General features: G+C 32.3%; 1 protein-coding gene across 1 annotated transcript in view; it reads right to left on the reverse strand.

The window, feature by feature from the left end:
• Positions 1 to 10,267: 10,267 nt before the first annotated feature.
• Positions 10,268 to 23,658, reverse strand: part of LOC138332604 (U3 small nucleolar RNA-associated protein 15 homolog) — a 42,885-nt gene continuing 29,494 nt past the window's right edge. The window contains exons 5-7 of the mRNA XM_069280602.1: positions 17,226 to 17,280; positions 10,719 to 10,844; positions 10,268 to 10,287 (exon numbers count right to left, since the gene is read on the reverse strand). Of these exons, the coding sequence (XP_069136703.1) occupies positions 10,268 to 10,287; positions 10,719 to 10,844; positions 17,226 to 17,280 (201 nt within the window). The remainder of the gene's footprint in view (positions 10,288 to 10,718; positions 10,845 to 17,225; positions 17,281 to 23,658) is intronic.

Genomic DNA, 23,658 nt, shown 5'->3' on the forward strand with positions numbered 1-23,658 from the left:
AACTTTAGAATGGCTGTATGCGGTAGATCGCTGGATGAGAATATCACCTATTTACCACTGCTCCAGACAGACCGGGGTACAGGGTTTCTATCTATATTAAAGGTTAAGTACCTCATGAAAAATGATTCTACAAATATACAAAAAAATCTTAACCATAAAATTCAAAAAAAATAATTTATTACACAAGATTTATTTTGAATCATATGGGAATATGTGTTATTTTGGGTGTGTGCCGTAAGCGATATGATGCTTATCACCATCGGCCTATTCTACGTGACAGTATGTCACCGATTTATTCACCGAATATTTGATAATGTCAATTAAATCAAATAAACTCTAATAAAATTCCTCCATGAAAACGCTTGAATTTCTTGCAGGCTGTGATTATCTCGGATTAGCTGATGTGTATCAGGCACTATCGGATGTTTTCTAAGGCGGTCTTATCACCAACGCAAACATAGTTTTAATACCTATCAGTAGATATATGGCTACATTCATATAAAACTCGATTATGAGCAACTCTATCCAGCCCCATCCCTACTCAACAGATTTAGTTTCAGCATCTATCAATTGTATATATCCTTAAAACCCATGCATCTCCTAGCTCCCCCTAAACACATACAACCGATAATAACAGTTTAAATGTAAATTAAACCATTTAGCAATATATATCATTTTGTTGGGAAAATTGGCCACAAACCTTTCAGTTGACAGAAAACAGATAACTGATTGAAACATGTAAAAAGCGCAGCACTGATTTCTTTGTCGATTATGGAGCACAGAGGAAAACAGATAACAACTTTAACGCATCATTATATATTTACATCACTGAATCACAGAAATACTTTTTCACGTTCTCAAACTATCATTTCCTTTAACAAGAAAACTGCACAAGATCTGATTACAATTTATTCATTATTACGAATTTATATTAAGATTTAATCTTGCTTTTGATATTAAACAACATAAATAGGATGCCATCATAGATACAATATCTACAGTATTTAATCTGTATTCTACAGTTTTATATCAAATGACGATGTACTGATACCATCAACAATGAATTATTTATTGTACTTCATCCTGATTCATCGTTCCTTATATTAATCAAAGTCATAATGATTCGGAGCTCTCCTATTGTGTCTCGTTCTCAATGTATTCACATAGATTTTTTTAATCGACTTAGACATCAAAGGAATTAAGAAATGAAGATTTTTACACAAAAATCTGTCTATACATAAACGCTGTATTAATTTTAGATATAACATTGATAGGGATTAATATTTACTAACCTGCTGCAGATACAGCCAACTGCAACAAAGCCGATTATGTTCCCAGGAATTATATAAACCGGATTATACGATTAAATTGTATTTGGTGATTGTATCAGGTGTCTATATAGGAGGAGTATTGTGTGGGTTACGACATTAGGTTCAGGGTACTGGGAGAGTTCAGGTCAGACATACGCTCCCCCTAAACACATACAACCGATAATAACAGTTTAAATGTAAATTAAACCATTTAGCAATATATATCATTTTGTTGGGAAAATTGGCCACAAACCTTTCAGTTGACAGAAAACAGATAACTGATTGAAACATGTAAAAAGCGCAGCACTGATTTCTTTGTCGATTATGGAGCACAGAGGAAAACAGATAACAACTTTAACGCATTTGTTATTATATATTTACATCACTGAATCACAGAAATGCAAATACTAAAAATTTTTTTCACGTTCTCAAACTATCATTTCCTTTAACAAGAAAACTGCACAAGATCTGATTACAATTTATTCATTATTACGAATTTATATTAAGATTTAATCTTGCTTTTGATATTAAACAACATAAATAGGATGCCATCATAGATACAATATCTACAGTATTTAATCTGTATTCTACAGTTTTATATCAAATGACGATGTACTGATACCATCAACAATGAATTATTTATTGTACTTCATCCTGATTCATCGTTCCTTATATTAATCAAAGTCATAATGATTCGGAGCTCTCCTATTGTGTCTCGTTCTCAATGTATTCACATAGATTTTTTTAATCGACTTAGACATCAAAGGAATTAAGAAATGAAGATTTTTACACAAAAATCTGTCTATACATAAACGCTGTATTAATTTTAGATATAACATTGATAGGGATTAATATTTACTAACCTGCTGCAGATACAGCCAACTGCAACAAAGCCGATTATGTTCCCAGGAATTATATAAACCGGATTATACGATTAAATTGTATTTGGTGATTGTATCAGGTGTCTACAGGTGTCTATATAGGAGGAGTATTGTGTGGGTTACGACTAGGTTCAGGGTACTGGGAGAGTTCAGGTCAGACATACAAGTATCGGAGCAGATCTTTGTGATTCACACATTTATCATTAAAAATTATGGTTCCACATGTCTGATTTAACGTTCTGGATGAGTGAATCCCTGAATCAGAATCAAAATTTTTCTAGGCTTAAGTTGCATGCGTAATAATCAAAAGGAAAGTTGACTGTCAATATTGGAAAAGCATTCAGCACCTATTATGTAAAATCACAAAACTTTACCCGCTCTCACAGTGAAATGTACCGCTTTTGCTACTAAATTCGCGAATCGAGATTGGCACAAAATATGTTAAACGAAAAGTTAAATCCACGTAGAAAACGTATAGAAAGTCAAAGTCCAATACCGCTTTTTTAGCATTTAGACAGCGAGAAATTTTTTGTAACGTCAAAGTATTTACCGGAATTAAGCGTTTTTTTGGTACCCTTAGAAAATCTAAGACGTGTTAAAAATGTCCGAACCTCTAGATCGTGTCCGACTTACAGATCACTCTACCCTAATATTCTTTGTAAGTTTTTGTAGACTAAATTTGGAGCCTACCATTGAAAGTTCTTTGTAAGTTTTTGTAGACTAAATTTGGAGCTTGCCATTGAAAGTCCTTTGTAAGTTTTTGTAGACTGAATTTGGAGCCTAATATTCTTTGTAAGTTTTTGTAGACTAACTTTGGAGCCTGCCATTGAAAGTCCTTTGTAAGTTTTTGTAGACTAAATTTGGAGCCTACCATTGACAGTTCTTTGTAAGTTTTTTTAGACTAAATTTGGAGCCTGCCATTGAAAGTCCTTTGTAAGTTTTTGTAGACTAAATTTGGAGCCTAATATTCTTTGTAAGTTTTTGTAGACTAAATTTGGAGCCTACCATTGACAGTTCTTTGTAAGTTTTTGTAGACTAAATTTGGAGCCTACCATTGACAGTTCTTTGTAAGTTTTTGTAGACTAAATTTGGAGCCTGCCATTGAAAGTCCTTTGTAAGTTTTTGTAGACTTAATTTGGAGCTTAATATTCTTTGTAAGTTTTTGTAGACAAAATTTGGAGCCTACCATTGAAAGTCCCTTGTAGGTTTTTTGTAGACTGAATTTGGAGCCTAACATTGAAAGTCCTTTGTAAGTTCTTGTAGACTGAATTTGGAGCTTAATATTCTTTGTAAGTTTTTGTAGACTAAATTTGGAGCCTACCATTGAAAGTCCTTTGTAAGTTTTTGTAGACTAAATTTGGAGCCTACCATTGACAGTTCTTTGTAAGTTTTTGTAGACTAAATTTGGAGCCTGCCATTGAAAGTCCTTTGTAAGTTTTTGTAGACTAAATTTGGAGCCTACCATTGAAAGTTCTTTGTAAGTTTTTGTAGACTAAATTTGGAGCTTGCCATTGAAAGTTCTTTTGTAAGTTTTTGTAGACTGAATTTGGAGCCTAATATCCTTTGTAAGTTTTTGTAGACTCAATTTGGAGCCTACCATTGAAAGTTCTTTGTAAGTTTTTGTAGACTAAATTTGGAGCTTGCCATCGAAAGTCCTTTGTAAGTTTTTGAAGACTGAATTTGGAGTCTAATATTCATTGTTAATTTTTGTAGACTAACTTTGGAGCCTGCCATTGAAAGTCCTTTGTAAGTTTTTGTAGACTAATTTGGAGCCTACCATTGAAAGTCCCTTGTAGGTTTTTGTAGACTGAATTTGGAGCCTGCCATTGAAAGTCCTTTGTAAGTTTTTTGTAGACTAAATTTGGAGCCTACCATTGAAAGTTCTTTGTAAGTTTTTGTAGACTAAATTTGGAGCCTGCCATTGAAAGTCCTTTGTAAGTTTTTGTAGACTAAATTTGGAGCCTACCATTGAAAGTTCTTTGTAAGTTTTTGTAGACTAAATTTGGAGCTTGCCATTGAAAGTTCTTTTGTAAGTTTTTGTAGACTGAATTTGGAGCCTAATATCCTTTGTAAGTTTTTGTAGACTCAATTTGGAGCCTACCATTGAAAGTTCTTTGTAAGTTTTTGTAGACTAAATTTGGAGCTTGCCATCGAAAGTCCTTTGTAAGTTTTTGAAGACTGAATTTGGAGTCTAATATTCATTGTTAATTTTTGTAGACTAACTTTGGAGCCTGCCATTGAAAGTCCTTTGTAAGTTTTTGTAGACTAAATTTGGAGCCTACCATTGAAAGTCCCTTTGTAGGTTTTTGTAGACTGAATTTGGAGCCTGCCATTGAAAGTCCTTTGTAAGTTTTTGTAGACTTAATTTGGAGCCTAATATTCTTTGTTAATTTTTGTAGACTAACTTTGGAGTCTGCCATTGAAAGTCCTTTGTAAGTTTTTGTAGACTAAATTTGGAGCCTACCATTGACAGTTCTTTGTAAGTTTTTTTAGACTAAATTTGGAGCCTGCCATTGAAAGTCCTTTGTAAGTTTTTGTAGACTTAATTTGGAGCTTAATAATCTTTGTAAGTTTTTGTAGACAAAATTTGGAGCCTACCATTGAAAGTCCTTTGTAGGTTTGTTTAGACTGAATTTGGAGCCTAACATTGAAAGTCCTTTGTAAGTTCTTGTAGACTGAATTTGGAGCTTAATATTCTTGTAAGTTTTTGTAGACTGAATTTGGAGCCTGCCATTGAAAGTTCTTTGTAAGTTTTTGTAGACTAACTTTGGAGCTTGCCATTGAAAGTTCTTTTGTAAGTTTTTGTAGACTGAATTTGGAGCCTTAATATTCTTTGTTAATTTTTGTAGACTAACTTTGGAGCCTGCCATTGAAAGTCCTTTGTAAGTTTTTGTAGACTCAATTTGGAGCCTACCATTGAAAGTTCTTTGTAAGTTTTTGTAGACTAAATTTGGAGCTTGCCATTGAAAGTCCTTTGTAAGTTTTTGAAGACTGAATTTGGAGTCTAATATTCTTTGTTAATTTTTGTAGACTAACTTTGGAGCCTGCCATTGAAAGTCCTTTGTAGGTTTTTGTAGACTAAATTTGGAGCCTACCATTGACAGTTCTTTGTAAGTTTTTATAGACTAAATTTGGAGCCTACCATTGAAAGTCCTTTGTAAGTTTTTGTAGACTAAATTTGGAGCCTAATATTCTTTGTAATTTTTGTAGACTAACTTTGGAGCCTGCCATTGAAAGTCCTTTGTAAGTTTTTGTAGACTAAATTTGGAGCCTACCATTGACAGTTCTTTGTAAGTTTTTGTAGACTAAATTTGGAGCCTGCCATTGAAAGTCCTTTGTAAGTTTTTGTAGACTAAATTTGGAGCCTCAATATTCTTTGTAAGTTTTTGTAGACTAAATTTGGAGCCTTGCCATTGAAAGTCCTTTGTAAGTTTTTGTAGACTAAATTTGGAGCCTCATAATATTCTTTGTAAGTATTTGTAGACTAAATTTGGAGCCTGCCATTGAAAGTCCTTTGTAAGTTTTTGTAGACTAAATTTGGAGCCTAATATTCTTTGTAAGTTTTTGTAGACTAAATTTGGAGCCTACCATTGAAAGTTCTTTGTAAGTTTTTATAGACTGAATTTGGAGCCTAATATTCTTTGTAAGTTTTTGTAGACTAAATTTGGAGCTTTTGTAGACTGAATTTGGAGCCAAACATTCTTTGTAAATTGTTGTAGACTGAATTTGGAGCCGACCATTGAAATTCCTTTTCTAAGTTTTTGTATTGTGAATTTGGAGCCTAACATTCTTTGTAAGATTGTGTTGACTGAATTTGGAGAGATCTATTAAAAGTTATTTGTTAGTTCTTTGAGACTGAATTTGGAGCCTACCACTGAAATTTCTTTGTTAGTTCTTGTAGCTTGAATGGTTTCTCATGGCTCTTTATAAGATTTAAAAGGTTATTTTTTAGTCATCTCCATTTTTTTTCCTTATCACATCTGTTCCTTTATCTTGTATATAGACAAAATAAACATGCAATGAAATTATGAATCAAAGTCCTGGATCCTTGATAATTCAGACACTTGCGTCCTCAGTCAATACTGTTCGGTTTGCAAAGTTCAAAACTGCTAGAATCCATCGACATAGTAAATATTCAAATCTTTACCCAGCCATTTCATCCACATTGTGAGTTTTCTGGAATATTGGCATCTAGATCTAGATTATTGCTGGACAACGGTATTTATCTGTCCAAAGTTATAGATATGTTATGACTTACTTTAATACATCGTTCTAAAGAATTTTCAACAAATTTAGCTTAATTCATGAGCATGTAATTACATGCAGCATCAACATATGGAGGTCAAATAGAGCATATGATTGGTCATTGGGGAACAGTAATAAAACATATCCATAGCAACCGCTGACAACCATTGGAGTCAGATAAGTTCCCCACTTGGCTAAAATATACAATTGTAATAAATTTGTGGTGGAAAATATAGACACATCATTCAGTATATAAGGTCTAAGTGATTCTTAGCTGTCGTACATGTTAACAGTCTGTGGGTAATATCATATTTTATCCGCCTAATGACCAGGCATCGCCCCTCTGGGTCTCACTTACCATCTATTAGATTATATGATACTAGTTCTTCAGCATGTAAGTCTAGAATTGAGATTTAATATGGCCCGAATTGACCACCACCGCCCAAATTGACCGCCAGAAAGTGCCATTCTTCAGCAGGTAAACTTATAGTTCAGGGAAATTTAATATGAGTAGAATTGACCACCAGAGTTTGTGTCGTAAATCTGTGTGTTATCGCCTCATGATGGATAATCTTCACCGCTCTGTCTATATGGCTCCCGAATGTCCTGGTCGGGTCACGGACATCACTTCCATTGGTCACATGACACCCTTCATGTGTGTATATATAATAATAAACGCGTCTATCAATACCTATTATTATATACAGCAATACAACAAAGAAATGCTATATCCAAAAGAAAAATATTGGTAGATGGCAGAATATTTTTTATCAAAAATAAGGAGAGTAAAAACAATGCTTTGAGTTCAGGAAAACTCCATTATAAAGCAGATTTTGCAAAAATGCAATGTTCACAGCATATTAAAGCCTACAAAGGTTCTTTTTTTTCCCCGATTCACTCTATAGTATATTGAAGGTCAAAGGTTTGAAGTAATCCTATTTTAGGTTCATACATACTGATGACAACCTCATTCAAAGTCAACAATTGTATATGGATGAACCAATTGCATACAGTTTCATGTTTAAGGTCAATAATGACAATAATGATGACAACTAACATCACTGAAAGTCAAAAATTGTATATGAATGGGAAAATGTTCGCAGTTTCGGGTTTGAGGTCAATACATATAATGATGACAACCTTATTGAAAGTCAAAAATTGTATATGAATGGGAAAATGTTCGCAGTTTCGGGTTTGAGGTCAATACATATAATGATGACAACCTTATTGAAAGTCAAAAATTGTATATGAATGGGAAAATGTTCGCAGTTTCGGGTTTGAGGTCAATACATATAATGATGACAACCTTATTGAAAGTCAAAAATTGTATATGAATGGGAAAATGTTCGCAGTTTTGGGTTTGAGGTCAATACATATAATGATGACAACCTTACTGAAAGTCAACAATTGCATCCAGAAGGACAAAGGTTTCAACTCTCATATTGGAGAAGTACATATTGATGCAATGGAATGGTACAGAAAAATAATCGGGAAGAACGATTCCAAAGAATTGGTGATGGCAAGATTACTTTTGTTGCATTTCTTAATGGGTTTTTTTACAGCTCAGAGGGAATTTTTCCCAACTAACAGCTTCAATATCAGTCCTTTCATACACATTAATTAAGATCATGTTCGGTATTTCATGAATAATTTGTTTATTTACTGTTAATTTAAAGTCGTTAGTTATATGGATGGTAATGTGTGTGATAATATCGTCTAGAGAGGTATAGTAATACACTATAATGTACCTTGTCACTATACATTTATCATATTTAAACACCAACTCACAAATTTTATATCCTGCTACAGAAAATTAAACATATCTATTGATAAGATCACTTTTATATAACATATTGGAGGGAAAGTTGTGGGAGCTGGGTGCTAGAGACAACCGTGATAGATCTTTGATACTATCCACACTGGTTATATACTGTTGATAAATCGTCAGATGAACCTCTCAACTCATCATATTCTGAGTAATCAGCCATTTTTTTCTATAAATGATACCCCTGACTAAATAGCAAGCATCAGATGTTATATAGAGGAAGTGTCGCCCCTCCTGTGTATCGTAATTAATGTGCACGATACAATCTGGATACAGGCACATTAAACACATTTTCTCTTTAATAAGAAAAGAAGCAACTTTACTGTAAGTTAAACTGATATAGAATTATCATGGCGATATGTTCTGTGATAAGTAACATCAACACTTTGATGTCAATTCTAATGATGATGCTATCTTTCTCTATCATAAATTGGTGTTGATTTATAAATAAGCTGCAATAGACAAGAAATGTAATATATCAAGTGACATTGTGAATCAACTGTTAGCGTCAGTAAATAAGCTTTCAAGTATACTAGGCAATAGTTCCTGTTCTTTTATTTAAAAGTACAGGCATTTAAAAAAAAATGACTTAAAGCAATGGAATAATGCGAAATTCTTCTGGAGAACAAATTGATGTCTCTTTGGTAAAACTTGGTATGTTAATTTAACTTCGAATGGCGACATGATTCTTTTATTTTGACAAACCATAGTGACAGATTATTGAAGTATCCATATCTACAAATTAAATGTTCAAATCAAGATGAACATTTAGCGTCTTTAACTCAGTCTTCCATGATTTATATAATTTAGAGACCCCATTAAATTTGAGGTACGTTGTTGGTTTTGATTTCGGTAATTTAGATACCCCATTTTAATTTGAGATATTTCATTGCTTCTGACCAAACTTACATAACATTATGACTCACATATTTTGATAATTTGAAGTTGAATCTTAACTTATTATGATACCGATTTTTATATGTTGAGGTTTCATGTTATTTTTTTAATAAAATTCTGCATTTGAGGTAAATAAAAGAATCAGGCCTACATTCATTATTTGCTCCCCAAGTTTTAAAATCAAAAACAAGTATATAGCTTAGATGAGAAATTTTGATCTGACAACTTCCATACCACCATTCCATAGATGAAATCAAAGTGACATTGATCCGAACACTAAATACTAACAGTAATTATTCCAAAATATAAATGTATGAAAATTTGGTTGAAATTTTTGCCAAGATAAATACGAATTTCTGACACCCATCACCCTCGGGTTACTGCTAGGAGACCTACGGCAATTTCACGCTTCAATGAAATGCAGTTCACATTATTTGGAGGTCCACATTTTTGACATTACCATACACCGAAGCACAGCTGAATGTGAATCAAATTACTCGCAGTAATGGATGGATGTGCTGCAATGTTAGAACATGTCGGAGATGTATTTGTCAATGCAACTTTTTTTATTTTTATGTTTGTTACTGGATTCTAATAAAACAAAAACTAAAAACAAAAACTCATAGTTTGATATAGCAGGGTTACCATCACGGATCACCGACTCCTTGTCATGTATTTGTTTTTTTGCTGTCCTGTCGTGGGCCAGTTGCTAATGAAGGCCGACATTTTTATTCTTATTTTAGTATCTACGCTGATGTCTTATATCAAAAAACCTCATCACCAGGATCAGCTGTCCTCCATACAAAAGGTATACCCCTCCCCCACTCCTACCCCAATCCCCATGTGTTCCTAATGGCACCTCCACATTGGAATGGTAGAGACATTAGATAGAGTCGATAACAAAAAAATACATCTTATATACATAACACAGAAATGAAACCTAAAACTGTCTCATTCCTCTTAATCCTCTACTTTCCCACAAAGATATTTTAGCATATAAAATTTAATGCACGCCTAGAACTACTAGATGACGACATTAAATCATATTATATGGGTACAAATGTACTTTTAGTACACAATAATGTATGGACATATTGAGACAGGCTGTGCTAAAATTCCTCCATAGAAACTGTTGTCAAAATTTGTCACAATAGAATCAGTAGAATGTCAAAACAAAGGTCTGATTAAAAATATTTTCTTGGCATAAAGGCAAAACATAAGCTTGTGGTAAGTAAGGTCTTAAGAGTATCTATTTTTCAAAGTAAGAGAATTATGTATTTTAAATTTTCCAAATCTGTTGTAATATTCATTTGTATGGTGGTTTGATTATATTTAATATATCATTAACAGCCAGTGTCACTTAATGATGTTGTATACGGTCGGTGCATGTGTGTTTTGGAAGACTGCAGTATGTGGAATCACTCGCCCATTTTATAGTGCAATCTCACTGTAACATACTGCTAAAGATACTGAACAGCACACCCCACTTATAATATCATAGATATTAGCATGAATATGAAGTACACATTTGTACAGAAGGTGCTGTAAATAAGTGATTACCTGCAGATATGAAGATACCACCTGTCGGAAACATGAGGACATCTTCCACCGGATGGCCATGGTCAACGGTCAGCACACTGTCCCCAATACGACTGTCATACATCTTCACCTTGTGGTCATAGGAACCTTGCCAATGAAAAAGAAATCTTCTGTTAAAAGCTGTAGTCAACGGACAACGGTAACACTTCAATTGAACCAGAGTCTTCAAGTGCCAGAATATACAGTGAAAAGTTTGGATTGCTAAATTTACAAATTAAACAGGGTCTTCAAGTAACTTTAGTTTTGAATAAAAATAGAGCAATGATTTAAATCATTTTTGCATAATAACTAAATATATCTCTTTTTTTATTATTTCTAAATGGCATAAATAAAGATTTGATTTCCTGACTAAACAATCATCACTACATACAACAAAAAACTATAAAAGATAATTAGATATTTAGAACCACTTTAAGACAACATATTCTTTAATGACCTGATAATTGACTTCTCATATCAGTAAGACTTGCTATTTTTCTCTTTAACTTATGTGAATGACCTTGACATTTGACCTTCTGCATGTGCAGTAGGACTTGCTCTTTTTCTCGTTAAGTGGCGTCAATCAGATATGAATATAAAAACTGCCAAACTTCCATCATCTTTTAAGCTTAAGACCAGATATCTCCATACCATGTCAGGATTGGCAGTGTATAGTGAATATGAATGCCGATCACGAGAGTGACACGAGGTTTATTTATCTATAACACAACAGGACACTCACCCCACCTGTAACAAGTTTAATCAACAAAGTTGTACCACTTGCATCATCAGGGTATCACAAGATTAAATGGGGTTAATTTCCTTGCTGCTATATCTTTACATCATATCTTAGATGTTTTAAATCATTTTATCTTAAACATTTTTGATTTATTTAGTACGACATTATGCGTTTATAAACATTACAGCTGTGATTTTAGCCTTATATATACCATCTTTATATACTACAGATTCTAACCTTACATATACCATCTTTATATACTACAGATTCTAACCTTACATATACCATCTTTATATACTACAGATTTTACCTTACATATACCATCTTTATATACTACAGATTTTAGCCTTACATATACCATCTTTATATACTACAGATTCTAACCTTACATATACCATCTTTATATACTAACAGATTTTAGCCTTACATATACCATCTTTATATACACAGATTTTAACCTTACATATACCATCTTTATATACTACAGATTCTAACCTTACATATACCATCTTTATATACTACAGATTTCAGCCTTACATATACCATCTTTATATACTACAGATTCTAACCTTACATATACCATCTTTATATACTACAGATTTCAACCTTACATATACCATCTTTTATATACTACAGATTTTAGCCTTACATATACCATCTTTATATATATACTTACATATACCATCTTTATATACTACAGATTTTTAGCCTTACATATACCATCTTATATATACTACAGATTTTAGCCTTACATATACCATCTTTATATACTACAGATTTTAACCTTACATATACCATCTTATATACTACAGATTTTACCTTACATATACCATCTTTATATACTACAGATTTTAACCTTACATATACCATCTTTATATACTACAGATTTTAGCCTTACATATACCATCTTTATATACTACAGATTTTAACCTTACATATACCATCTTTATATACTACAGATTTTAGCCTTACATATACCATCTTTATATACTACAGATTCTAACCTTACATATACCATCTTTATATACTACAGATTTTAACCTTACATATACCATCTTTATATACTACAGATTTTAGCCTTACATATACCATCTTTATATACTACAGATTTCAGCCTTACATATACCATCTTTATATACTACAGATTTTAACCTTACATATACCATCTTTATATACTACAGATTTTAGCCTTACATATACCATCTTTATATACTACAGATTTTAGCCTTACATATACCATCTTTATATACTACAGATTTCTAACCTTACATATACCATCTTTATATACTACAGATTTTAGCCTTACATATACCATCTTTATATACTACAGATTTTAGCCTTACATATACCATCTTTATATACTACAGATTTTAGCCTTACATATACCATCTTTATATACTACAGATTTTAGCCTTACATATACCATCTTTATATACTACAGATTTTAGCCTTACATATACCATCTTTATATACTACAGATTATACCTTACATATCCATCTTTATATACTACAGATTTTTACCTTACATATACCATCTTTATATACTACAGATTTTAACCTTACATATACCATCTTTATATACTACAGATTTTAACCTTACATATACCATCTTTATATACTACAGATTTAACCTTACATATACCATCTTTATATACTACAGATTTTAACCTTACATATACTACATCTTTATATACTACAGATTTTAACCTTACATATACCATCTTTATATACTACAGATTTTAACCTTACATATACCATCTTTATATACTACAGATTTTAGCCTTACATATACCATCTTTATATACTACAGATTTAACCTTACATATACCATCTTTATATACTACAGATTTTAGCCTTACATATACCATCTTTATATACTACAGATTTTAACCTTACATATACCATCTTTATATATACAGATTTAACCTTACATATACCATCTTTATATACTACAGATTTTAGCCTTACATATACCATCTTTATATACTACAGATTTTAACCTTACATATACCATCTTTATATACTACAGATTTTAACCTTACATATACCATCTTTATATACTACAGATTTTATACCTTACATATACCATCTTTATATACTACAGATTTTAACCTTACATATACCATCTTTATATACTACAGATTTTAACCTTACATATACCATCTTTATATACTACAGATTTTAGCCTTACATATACCATCTTTATATACTACAGATTCTAACCTTACATATACCATCTTTATATACTACAGATTTTAGCCTTACATATACCATCTTTATATACTACAGATTTTAGCCTTACATATACCATCTTTATATACTACAGATTTTAGCCTTACATATACAATCACTACAGATTTTAGCCTTACATATACCATCTTTATATACTACAGATTTTAGCCTTACATATACCATCTTTATATACTACAGATTTTAGCCTTACATATACCATCTTTATAACTACAGATTTTAGCCTTACATATACCATCTTTATATACTATTTTAGCCTTACATATACCATCTTTATATACTACAGATAGCCTTACATATACCATCTTTATTTATTTACCAGTGGTGAATTGATAGTATATATTTCTACAAAGGCTACTCAACTTTATTTCTACGATAGATTGAGTATTACGTGCAATTTGGACCGCGCGATGAATTTATGATTCAAAATCAGAAACTTTTGGTGTTTTCAGCACCGAACGTACGTTATGAACATGCAGGTATCAAAAAATGATTTTCAACCTTACATGTACCATGTGTTATATACTAGAATCAGTTACAGATTTTAACCTTACTTTTACCATCTTTATAACTACAATATTGTAACCTGTACAATATTTTTTATTACTACAGATTTTACGTCGCTTACATGTATACCATGTTCTTTATGTACTGAATGCCTACAGCTTTACAACAGGTAGATCTACCTTACATTATACCATCTTTATATACTACAGATTATAACCTTACAATATCATACCATCTTCTATATTACTACAGATTTTAACCTTACATAGCACCATCTTTTATATTACTACAGATTATTAGCCTTACATATACCATCTTTCATATACTACACAGATTTTAACCTTACATATACCATCTTTTATATACTACAGATTTTAGCCTTACATATACCATCTCTTATATACTACAGATTTACTAACCTTACATATAAGCCATCTTTTATATAGCTACAGATTAGAACCTTTATCCTTACATATACCATCTTTGTTATACTAACAGATTTAACCTTACATATACCATCTTTATATACTACAGATGATTTTAGCCTTACATATACCATCTTTATATACTACAGATTTCTATACCACCTTACAGGCGGTTTTATTTAACCATCTTTTATACTACAGATTCTAGCCCGTTTACATATACCATCTTATACTAAGCAAAGAAAAATTAAACCAAACTTTATGCGACCATGGTGTTTTTTACAACAGATTAATAACCTTACATATACCCATCTTTATATACTACAAGACTCATTTTTAACCTTACATGTTCATTGATATAAGTTGGCGGGGAATTTCCGCCACTTCGAGTGGCTGTTCCAAATGCCCGTCGGAACCAAACATATAATTCAATTTTAGTCTTATAAATGCCATAAACACTATAAGTGTAAATTTTGAGCTATGAAAATAATAGTTCAGACTGTAAATATAAGGATTATTCGCGGTCCATTCCAAATATCAATACCCTACTCAACTTTATCCTTCGATAGAACCACCAGAAAGAGAATTTAATCCTTAAATACTACAGATTCTAACCTTACATATACCATCTTTATATACTACAGATTTTAGCCTTACATATACCATCTTTATTACTACAGATTTCAACCTTACATATACCATCTTATATACTACAGATTTTAGCCTTACATATACCATCTTTATATAATACAGATTTTAGCCTTACATATACCATCTTTATATACTACAGATTTTAGCCTTACATATACCATCTTTATATACTACAGATTTCAACCTTACATATACCATCTTTATATACTACAGATTTTAGCCTTACATATACCATCTTTATATAATACAGATTTTAGCCTTACATATACCATCTTTATATACTACAGATTTTAACCTTACATATACCATCTTTATATACTACAGATTTTCAACCTTACATATACCATCTTTATATACTACAGATTTTAACCTTACATATACCATCTTTATATACTACAGATTTTAACCTTACATATACCATCTTTATATACTACAGAATTCTAACCTTACATATACCATCTTTATATACTACAGATTTTAACCTTACATATACCATCTTTATATACTACAGATTTTAACCTTACATATACCATCTTTATATACTACAGATTTTAACCTTACATATACCATCTTTATATACTACAGATTTTAACCTTACATATACCATCTTTATATACTACAGATTTTAACCTTACATATACCATCTTTATATACTACAGATTTTAACCTTACATATACCCATACCATCTTTATATACTACAGATTTTAACCTTACATATACCATCTTTATATACTACAGATTTTAACCTTACATATACCATCTTTATATACTACAGATTTTAACCTTACATATACCATCTTTATATACTACAGATTTTAGCCTTACATATACCATCTTTATATACTACAGATTTTAACCTTACATATACCATCTTTATATACTACAGATTCTAACCTTACATATACCATCTTTATATACTACAGATTTTAGCCTTACATATACCATCTTTATATACTACAGATTTTAGCCTTACATATACCATCTTTATATACTACAGATTTTAACCTTACATATACCATCTTTATATACTACAGATTTTAGCCTTACATATACCATCTTTATATACCACAAATCTAACCTTACATATACCATCTTTATATACTACAGATTTTAACCTTACATATACCATCTTTATATACTACAGATTTTAGCCTTACATATACCATCTTTATATACTACAGATTCTTACAGATTCTAACCTTACATATACCATCTTTATATACTACAGATTTTAGCCTTACATATACCATCTTTATATACTACAGATTTTAGCCTTACATATACCATCTTTATATACTACAGATTTTAGCCTTACATATACCATCTTTATATACTACAGATTTTAGCCTTACATATACCATCTTTATATACTACAGATTTTAGCCTTACATATACCATCTTTATATACTACAGATTTTAGCCTTACATATACCATCTTTATATACTACAGATTTTAGCCTTACATATACCATCTTTATATACTACAGATTTTAGCCTTACATATACCATCTTTATATACTACAGATTTCAGCCTTACATATACCATCTTTATATACCACAAATTTTAACCTTACATATACCATATTTATATACTACAGCAATTATGATATCCTTTTGTGAGTGAAATTCAGAAAAATCTCACCTTAATTAATGCTCACAAACACATGACATCACAATTACCAGGTAATACCTACCCACAAGGGCAGATAACTAATACATGATAAGCTAAAAAGTATATAGATGATAGATATCAATGTTATATAAAAACTTAAAAGTAAAATTTTTAGTCTGTGATTTGTTATGCTGAGAAATCAAAGCAATAAATATTTATGTGTTATGAATATGTTAGGAGAATGTTTTACCTGTGGGAACAATGTTTTACCTGTGATAACATTTTATCTGTAATAATATTTTACCTGTTAAAAGAATGTCATTGCTGGAAAGACTTGAAACACCACATCGTACATAGTCCTGAAAAACAAATCAATGTGTTAGACATTGTGTTAACTGTAAAGTTTACTAACAAAAGTTTGAAGATCAGAGTGCTCTACTGTGCCTCCACTTTGTATGGGAAACAAGTAAGAATTTATTCGGTGGCAAAATGGTCCATCTTATTCCAATCTGACCTATGTGTTTAGACCATCATTCTCTTTGTTCTTTGGATGGGCATTATAGACAGGTTGGATTTTAAAAACAATTGTTTTAATTTCAATTTTAATTGTGACAGGTAGTATTGTGATATTGATTTCATTAAGAGTTATCTCCCTTCCAAACAGGTATGGTCATTAGTCATTTTGATTTCCTCTTCACGATATACAGAATACGATCAATGACTTCCACCTATAAGATAGCACAGAGTACAGAGGAATGAGCTTGTATAGATAGTTACAAGGGAATGTTTGAATAACTTTAAACTTTAAAACAAATATCAGTTAGAGTTTCCAATATTTGTAAACATTAGGTTATATATACACTGAATATAATCACAGACATAAAAGATCATCTCATTTATTTCACAGGTGATTGTTAATGAAAGTTAATTACCTCCCTTCCTAATCAGTGAATTCTCAGTATCTATATATACCAGTCATGGAATCAGTGTAATAATGTACATGTGATATAAATTATCTAAGTAACTCTTACACATGATAACGAAGATACAGTAGAGAGAATCAGAAATGTACACTACGAAATAAATCACAAGAAAAAATGTTTGTATTTTTTGACACTTTTATTTACAAGAGAAAGCCAAATCACCAGAATATATGTATAAACCAGCGAGAGCCTTGATCTAATGCTTGTTTTACAAGTACTCGCCCTGATATTTCATTTGACTGTAAAATAATTATTTATTATTCCAAAACTATTCTTACAGAAACATTGATTCATTTTACCATATGTTCAAACGATCTAATTAAATGATAATGTATGGAGAAAACACCTGGATTTATGGCTAGTGTAAAATAAGGCAATGTTGGTGTTGACGTATAGAATATAAAACAGGGCTATGGAGAGTGTGACCTATTGATAGACATAGCATATTAGTCCGTGAGATATACATGATGGATGCTCTTCGCAAACCGATATATGACCATACATTCAGTTTCATTTTCGCCCGGCCATTAATCAACGACGAGAAATGTGCGGGGAATCCTGACTCGTGATTGGCACTGACACTGCAGCAATTACAATCGCAAATTACACAGGAAAATCAACAAAAGATCATTTACAAATATTTAAACAGGGTATGGTTATATATTTCCAAATGATGGAAACTGTATAGCGGGGTTATAAAAACGGCAAAGTAATCAGCATAGCACCCCTTCAGAGGTCACGACCTCCCAGCCTCTCTCTGGTCTCACATGGCAGCAGACCATTATTTATTGGTTAATCAATGCGACCTCTTTTTTTTTTTGACTTCAATTTACATATTTTCTTACTTCAAATTAGAAAAACAACCACAAAATTAAGCACTTAAACAATTTTAACAGTTAAACTTTTTATAATGTAAAGCATTTAGCTTTTAAACTTGAAGATATTTAATCATGTAATTATCTCGAAATATTTGTAAATCCTTAACAAGTTTTCTTTAAATTTTCCAAAACAATTTTTTTAACTATGCTAATTTATTCACTTAAAATATTCTTGATTTAATACTTGTTACAAAACATGCTTTGATATATCTATTTTAGCATTATTCACACTGAAAATATATTGATAATCTATTATTACAATCATCAATATTTCTTAATTTTGTTTCTACATTTTATTTGATTAATTTAATGTAATATCAACAGCCATGGTCATTTCAAGCATGTGACAAGTTTATGGTGGAGGAAAGCCAGAGTACCTGGAGAAAGAACATCGACCAGCGGTCAGTGCTTGGCAACTACTCAACATAGGATTCAGTTCCCAACCCAGAGGTGGAGAGCTTTTGATTATGTCGGGATATCTTAATAACTTGGCTACTATACATGTGGCTCTAATGAACTAATTGATCCTAATTGATAGATCTGTTTGAACTTTAGTATTGTTTGAATATAATTAAACTCCCTGTGATTGAAGAATGAGTACATAAGTAAGTATATCATCAAAATCTTTACACAAAAGACCAGTAAGTAAAGTTATATGCCGTTTATGGAATGATATCTGGGATTAGCGTGGTGCTAACGGCCAGACGGTGGGATGGCTGGACTGCTATCTAATGTATCTTCTATAGGTGATTATGTATTGTGTCACGTCCATGATAGGCTAATTAACAGCCGTATTAGATTTCCAATCGCCACGCTATATCAAACATTAACAGGCTGTTTTTGATAAAATCCACTAGATGTCTCCACTGTCCATGTTCGACTCTCTACAAAGTACATTTTATCTGTGTTTCCGCGGAAATATTTATGACTTTTTGTATCTTTTATATTTTTGTATGTAGTTTGAGAGATGACTGCAATCGGAATGATAGAAAAAAAATAATTACAGCGAATACCACACAACATTTAGGGACAGTAATGCTGTCTACTAAAAAAGTCTGTCGATGGTGTAGACTCGATGTCAAATTGACTATTACAATTGCTATTTCCTTTGCTCCGTCTATAAAATACGCTGTGATAACAGAAATAATTACAAACTCATACCAAACAGCCAATGCCATTTTTCAAGAAGTCTATTAATAAAAATGAAAAGTTTTGTTGGGCAGACAGACATGTACACATAGAAGATGAGTTGGTTTTGTTACACTTATATTCCCCACCTATCACAGACAATTGAACGGCCAGGCCAGATACAAGCTAACTACAATTGTGATTAGATAGTGTGTGAGAGAGTCAGACTACAACGACCAAATGTCTGACCAATTGATAGGATCTGTAAGCATTCGTTACAATTAGCGCGAGACAACAGGGGTAGGTAAGCCTCCAGAGGAGTCGGATCAAACCTCTGGAGGAGCCTGAACGACACACCGATCCTCGTTAATATGGATCAGTGTTTTACCCACAGGAAATTATTGGTATTACTAATAAAACGGCCTCCATCTAAAACACATCCTGACAACAAAGTTGTACTGGGAATATCCCCGTAGGTTTCTTTATAAAACTTGTAATACAGACAGACACAGATTTTTCAAGTTTTTAAGTGATCAGTGATGTTTCACTACACAGATACAAACTGAAGGGAATTCATTACTGAAAACATTTCTGTAATGTACCATTTATTCTACAAAGGTTTCTACTTTAGATTGAAGATATACAAAATTGTATGGGGTTTTTTCTGGTGTTATTTAACTTTTTTTTCTAAAGACATACTATACAACTCCAGATCTGAATCCAAATTTTCAACTATCTGAAGGTGAAGGCTTTACTGTAAATTCTCTATAAAAATTTTTTAAACAAAATGTTTGGCAGTTGTAAGTGTTAATACCGAGTTATAATATCTATAAGACCTACCTCCATAAAGAATCAGAACAGGACATGACACGATAGGACGGGACAGACAGGGGTAAATTATACTTTCCTCCCCCATTTCACATCCTCCATACTCCATAACATAGTCCAGGGGTGGATGTAACCACAGTGATAGTAACCCCTGGAATGTCAAGGGGTGATATAAACACCTGAAGTATTGAGGAAGCCATTTTAAGGGATAAAGTTTTTCAGTTATTGTTTGTTTCAAATTATGAACCATTATTTTATTTTTTCTTCGTATTTTGTCTCCTATTGAAATGTTTATGAATTTTTCTTTTATGTTTACTTAATTTCTGCCTCCTAGGAAACAAAGGGAGGTAAACCAAACATATACCATCAAAAATGTCTAGTTAATATAAGATTCTGTAGTAGCGTGTTCCACGAAGTCGTGACAAATAGCAAGTGACCGCCCCAGACAGACGAATGATTACAGTCATATACAACAATATTCAACAATGATCAGTTGATGACATCGTATAAAGTATTTATCTATTGTTATATCATCAGATCCACCAGTCCGGCTGCTTGACCTCTAATGACCTTGGGTTACTGCAGACATCAGACTGACCATTAATGACACTTGTAGACATCATTGTTTTTTCTCTTTGCTAAAGTTATATAATTTCTAGGAATATTCAGATATTTTATTATTCAGATGATTTTCAGCAGTGGCAGAGGAAGTCCAGGGTTGTGGGTTTGATCCCGACTGGCTGTATACTACTCTCGCCCTGTTACACTGTAAACAGACTTATTTTGAAGAGATCAAATTTTAGCATAACATATATCATGATGAATTTGAGATTATGAGCAATAATTGCATTATTAACAATGTATAAAAAATATTTCATCAATAATAATTATGTTATTTTAGAGCAAATTTCTGGAGTGACTCATCAAAGTTTTACTGTCAATATAACAGGATGAGATATAGATCAGAACAGATAATAATATATATCCCTAATACCATTTTTAAGGAATCTAAGCTCAGAAATGGAGATATTTTGATGTCTACATTATCCAAGAAATATGCATAGAATCTAAGATGATCAAACAAACTCACTTCTGTCTTATTAGCTTTCTAATTACATTGGAAAATCAAAGACTTGTATGTAAACAAACATCTTGGTACGGACCTATAGGTATAAGGTAGCCTTCTACATAACAGGACCATTCATCAAATACAAGTAGACTAGTTAAGTATGGCCATTTCTTCAGATTGGGCTACCTATAATGCTCGAGACATTCTGAAGTGATTTCATGAGATGTTGACCAAACCTCGAGAGTCGGCACTCAATACAAAGGAAATTCTGGTTATGTTTTTTACCTGTATAGTTCATCAACCTGATAATGACTGGAATTAGTCTATACTGTATCATCAACACCTGGATCTCATAACGACAAAACCAGATAAAGCCAAGCCATACAATCTATACCTGGACCAGATAAAGCCAAGCCATACAATCTATACCTGGACCAGATAAAGCCAAGCCATACAATCTATACCTGGACCAGATAAAGCCAAGCCATACAATCTATACCTGGACCAGATAAAGCCAAGCCATACAAATCTACATACCTATACCTGGACCAGATATAAAGCCCAAGCCATACAATCTATACCTGGACAGAAAAGCATACAATCTTACGCCAACCTACAATCTATATGGAATAAAGCCAAGCCATACAATCTATACCTGGACCAGATATATAAGAGCCAAGCCATACAATCTATACCTGGACCAGATAAAGCCAAGCCATACAATCTATACCTGGACCAGATAAAGCCAAGCCATACAATCTATACCTGGACCAGATAAAGCCAAGCCATACAATCTATACCTGGACCAGATAAAGCCAAGCCATACAATCTATACCTATACAATCTGGACCAGATAAAGCCAAGCCATACAATCTATACCTGGACCAGATAAAGCCAAGCCATACATCTATACCTGGACCAGATAAAGCCAAGCCATACAATCTATACCTGGACCAGATAAGCCAAGCCATACAATCTATACCTGGACCAGATAAAGCAAGCCATACAATCTATACCTGGACCAGATAAAGCCAAGCCATACAATCTATACCTGGACCAGATAAAGCCGAGCCATACAATCTATACCTCCACCAAAACGACTTTATTTTCACACAAAAATTAATAAGTAACAAACAATAACTGTTACAAAGGGCAGATAATTCTATAATACTGAAAATTGAATACATCTAATGACAAACATTTTTTCAGCTATAAAAAAACACAAACTTTACTTCATACAAATTGTAAAAGATATAACCTTAAACTTTTTTTTCTAAATGGAAGATCTGGAAGAATCAAAACAATTCTTTTTAGCAACACTTATAAGCATAACTGGAGAATTGTACCACTAAACCTTGGTACCATTAGCTGTCATCGGCTACAGGAATCAAACCCAATGCAGTTACACAAGGGGGACCTCTGGTGTGGCATGTTCATTTCCTATGTTGTGCATTTGCCAGGTAGGTGGTTTTTCTCTGGGTACTCCTGCTTTCCACCACCAACAAACCTGGCACGTCCTTTCATTACCTTGACTGTTATAAGACATTTAACTACTAAATAAACCCTGTTACATAGGGGGCCATGGTGGCCAACACATAACTACAGGCCCACCAACTCTGGACTTCAAGTTTGAATCCAGCATGGGGCAGTTAGAAGTTATTGCTTATAAGTAGATGATTTTTCTCCTGGTACTCTTGCTTTCCTTCTCCTCCTTAATCTGACACAACTTTAATAATGACACGGCTGTTAACATGACATAAACCAAAAACAAACACAAATAAATTTATCTTTAGAAGCACGAATAGAAAATCAAAATTATTTCTTTGTGTGGAAGCTTACGTCAGCATATAT

This window comes from Argopecten irradians, chromosome 10, assembly GCF_041381155.1.
Source record: "Argopecten irradians isolate NY chromosome 10, Ai_NY, whole genome shotgun sequence".
NCBI lineage: Eukaryota > Metazoa > Mollusca > Bivalvia > Pectinida > Pectinidae > Argopecten > Argopecten irradians.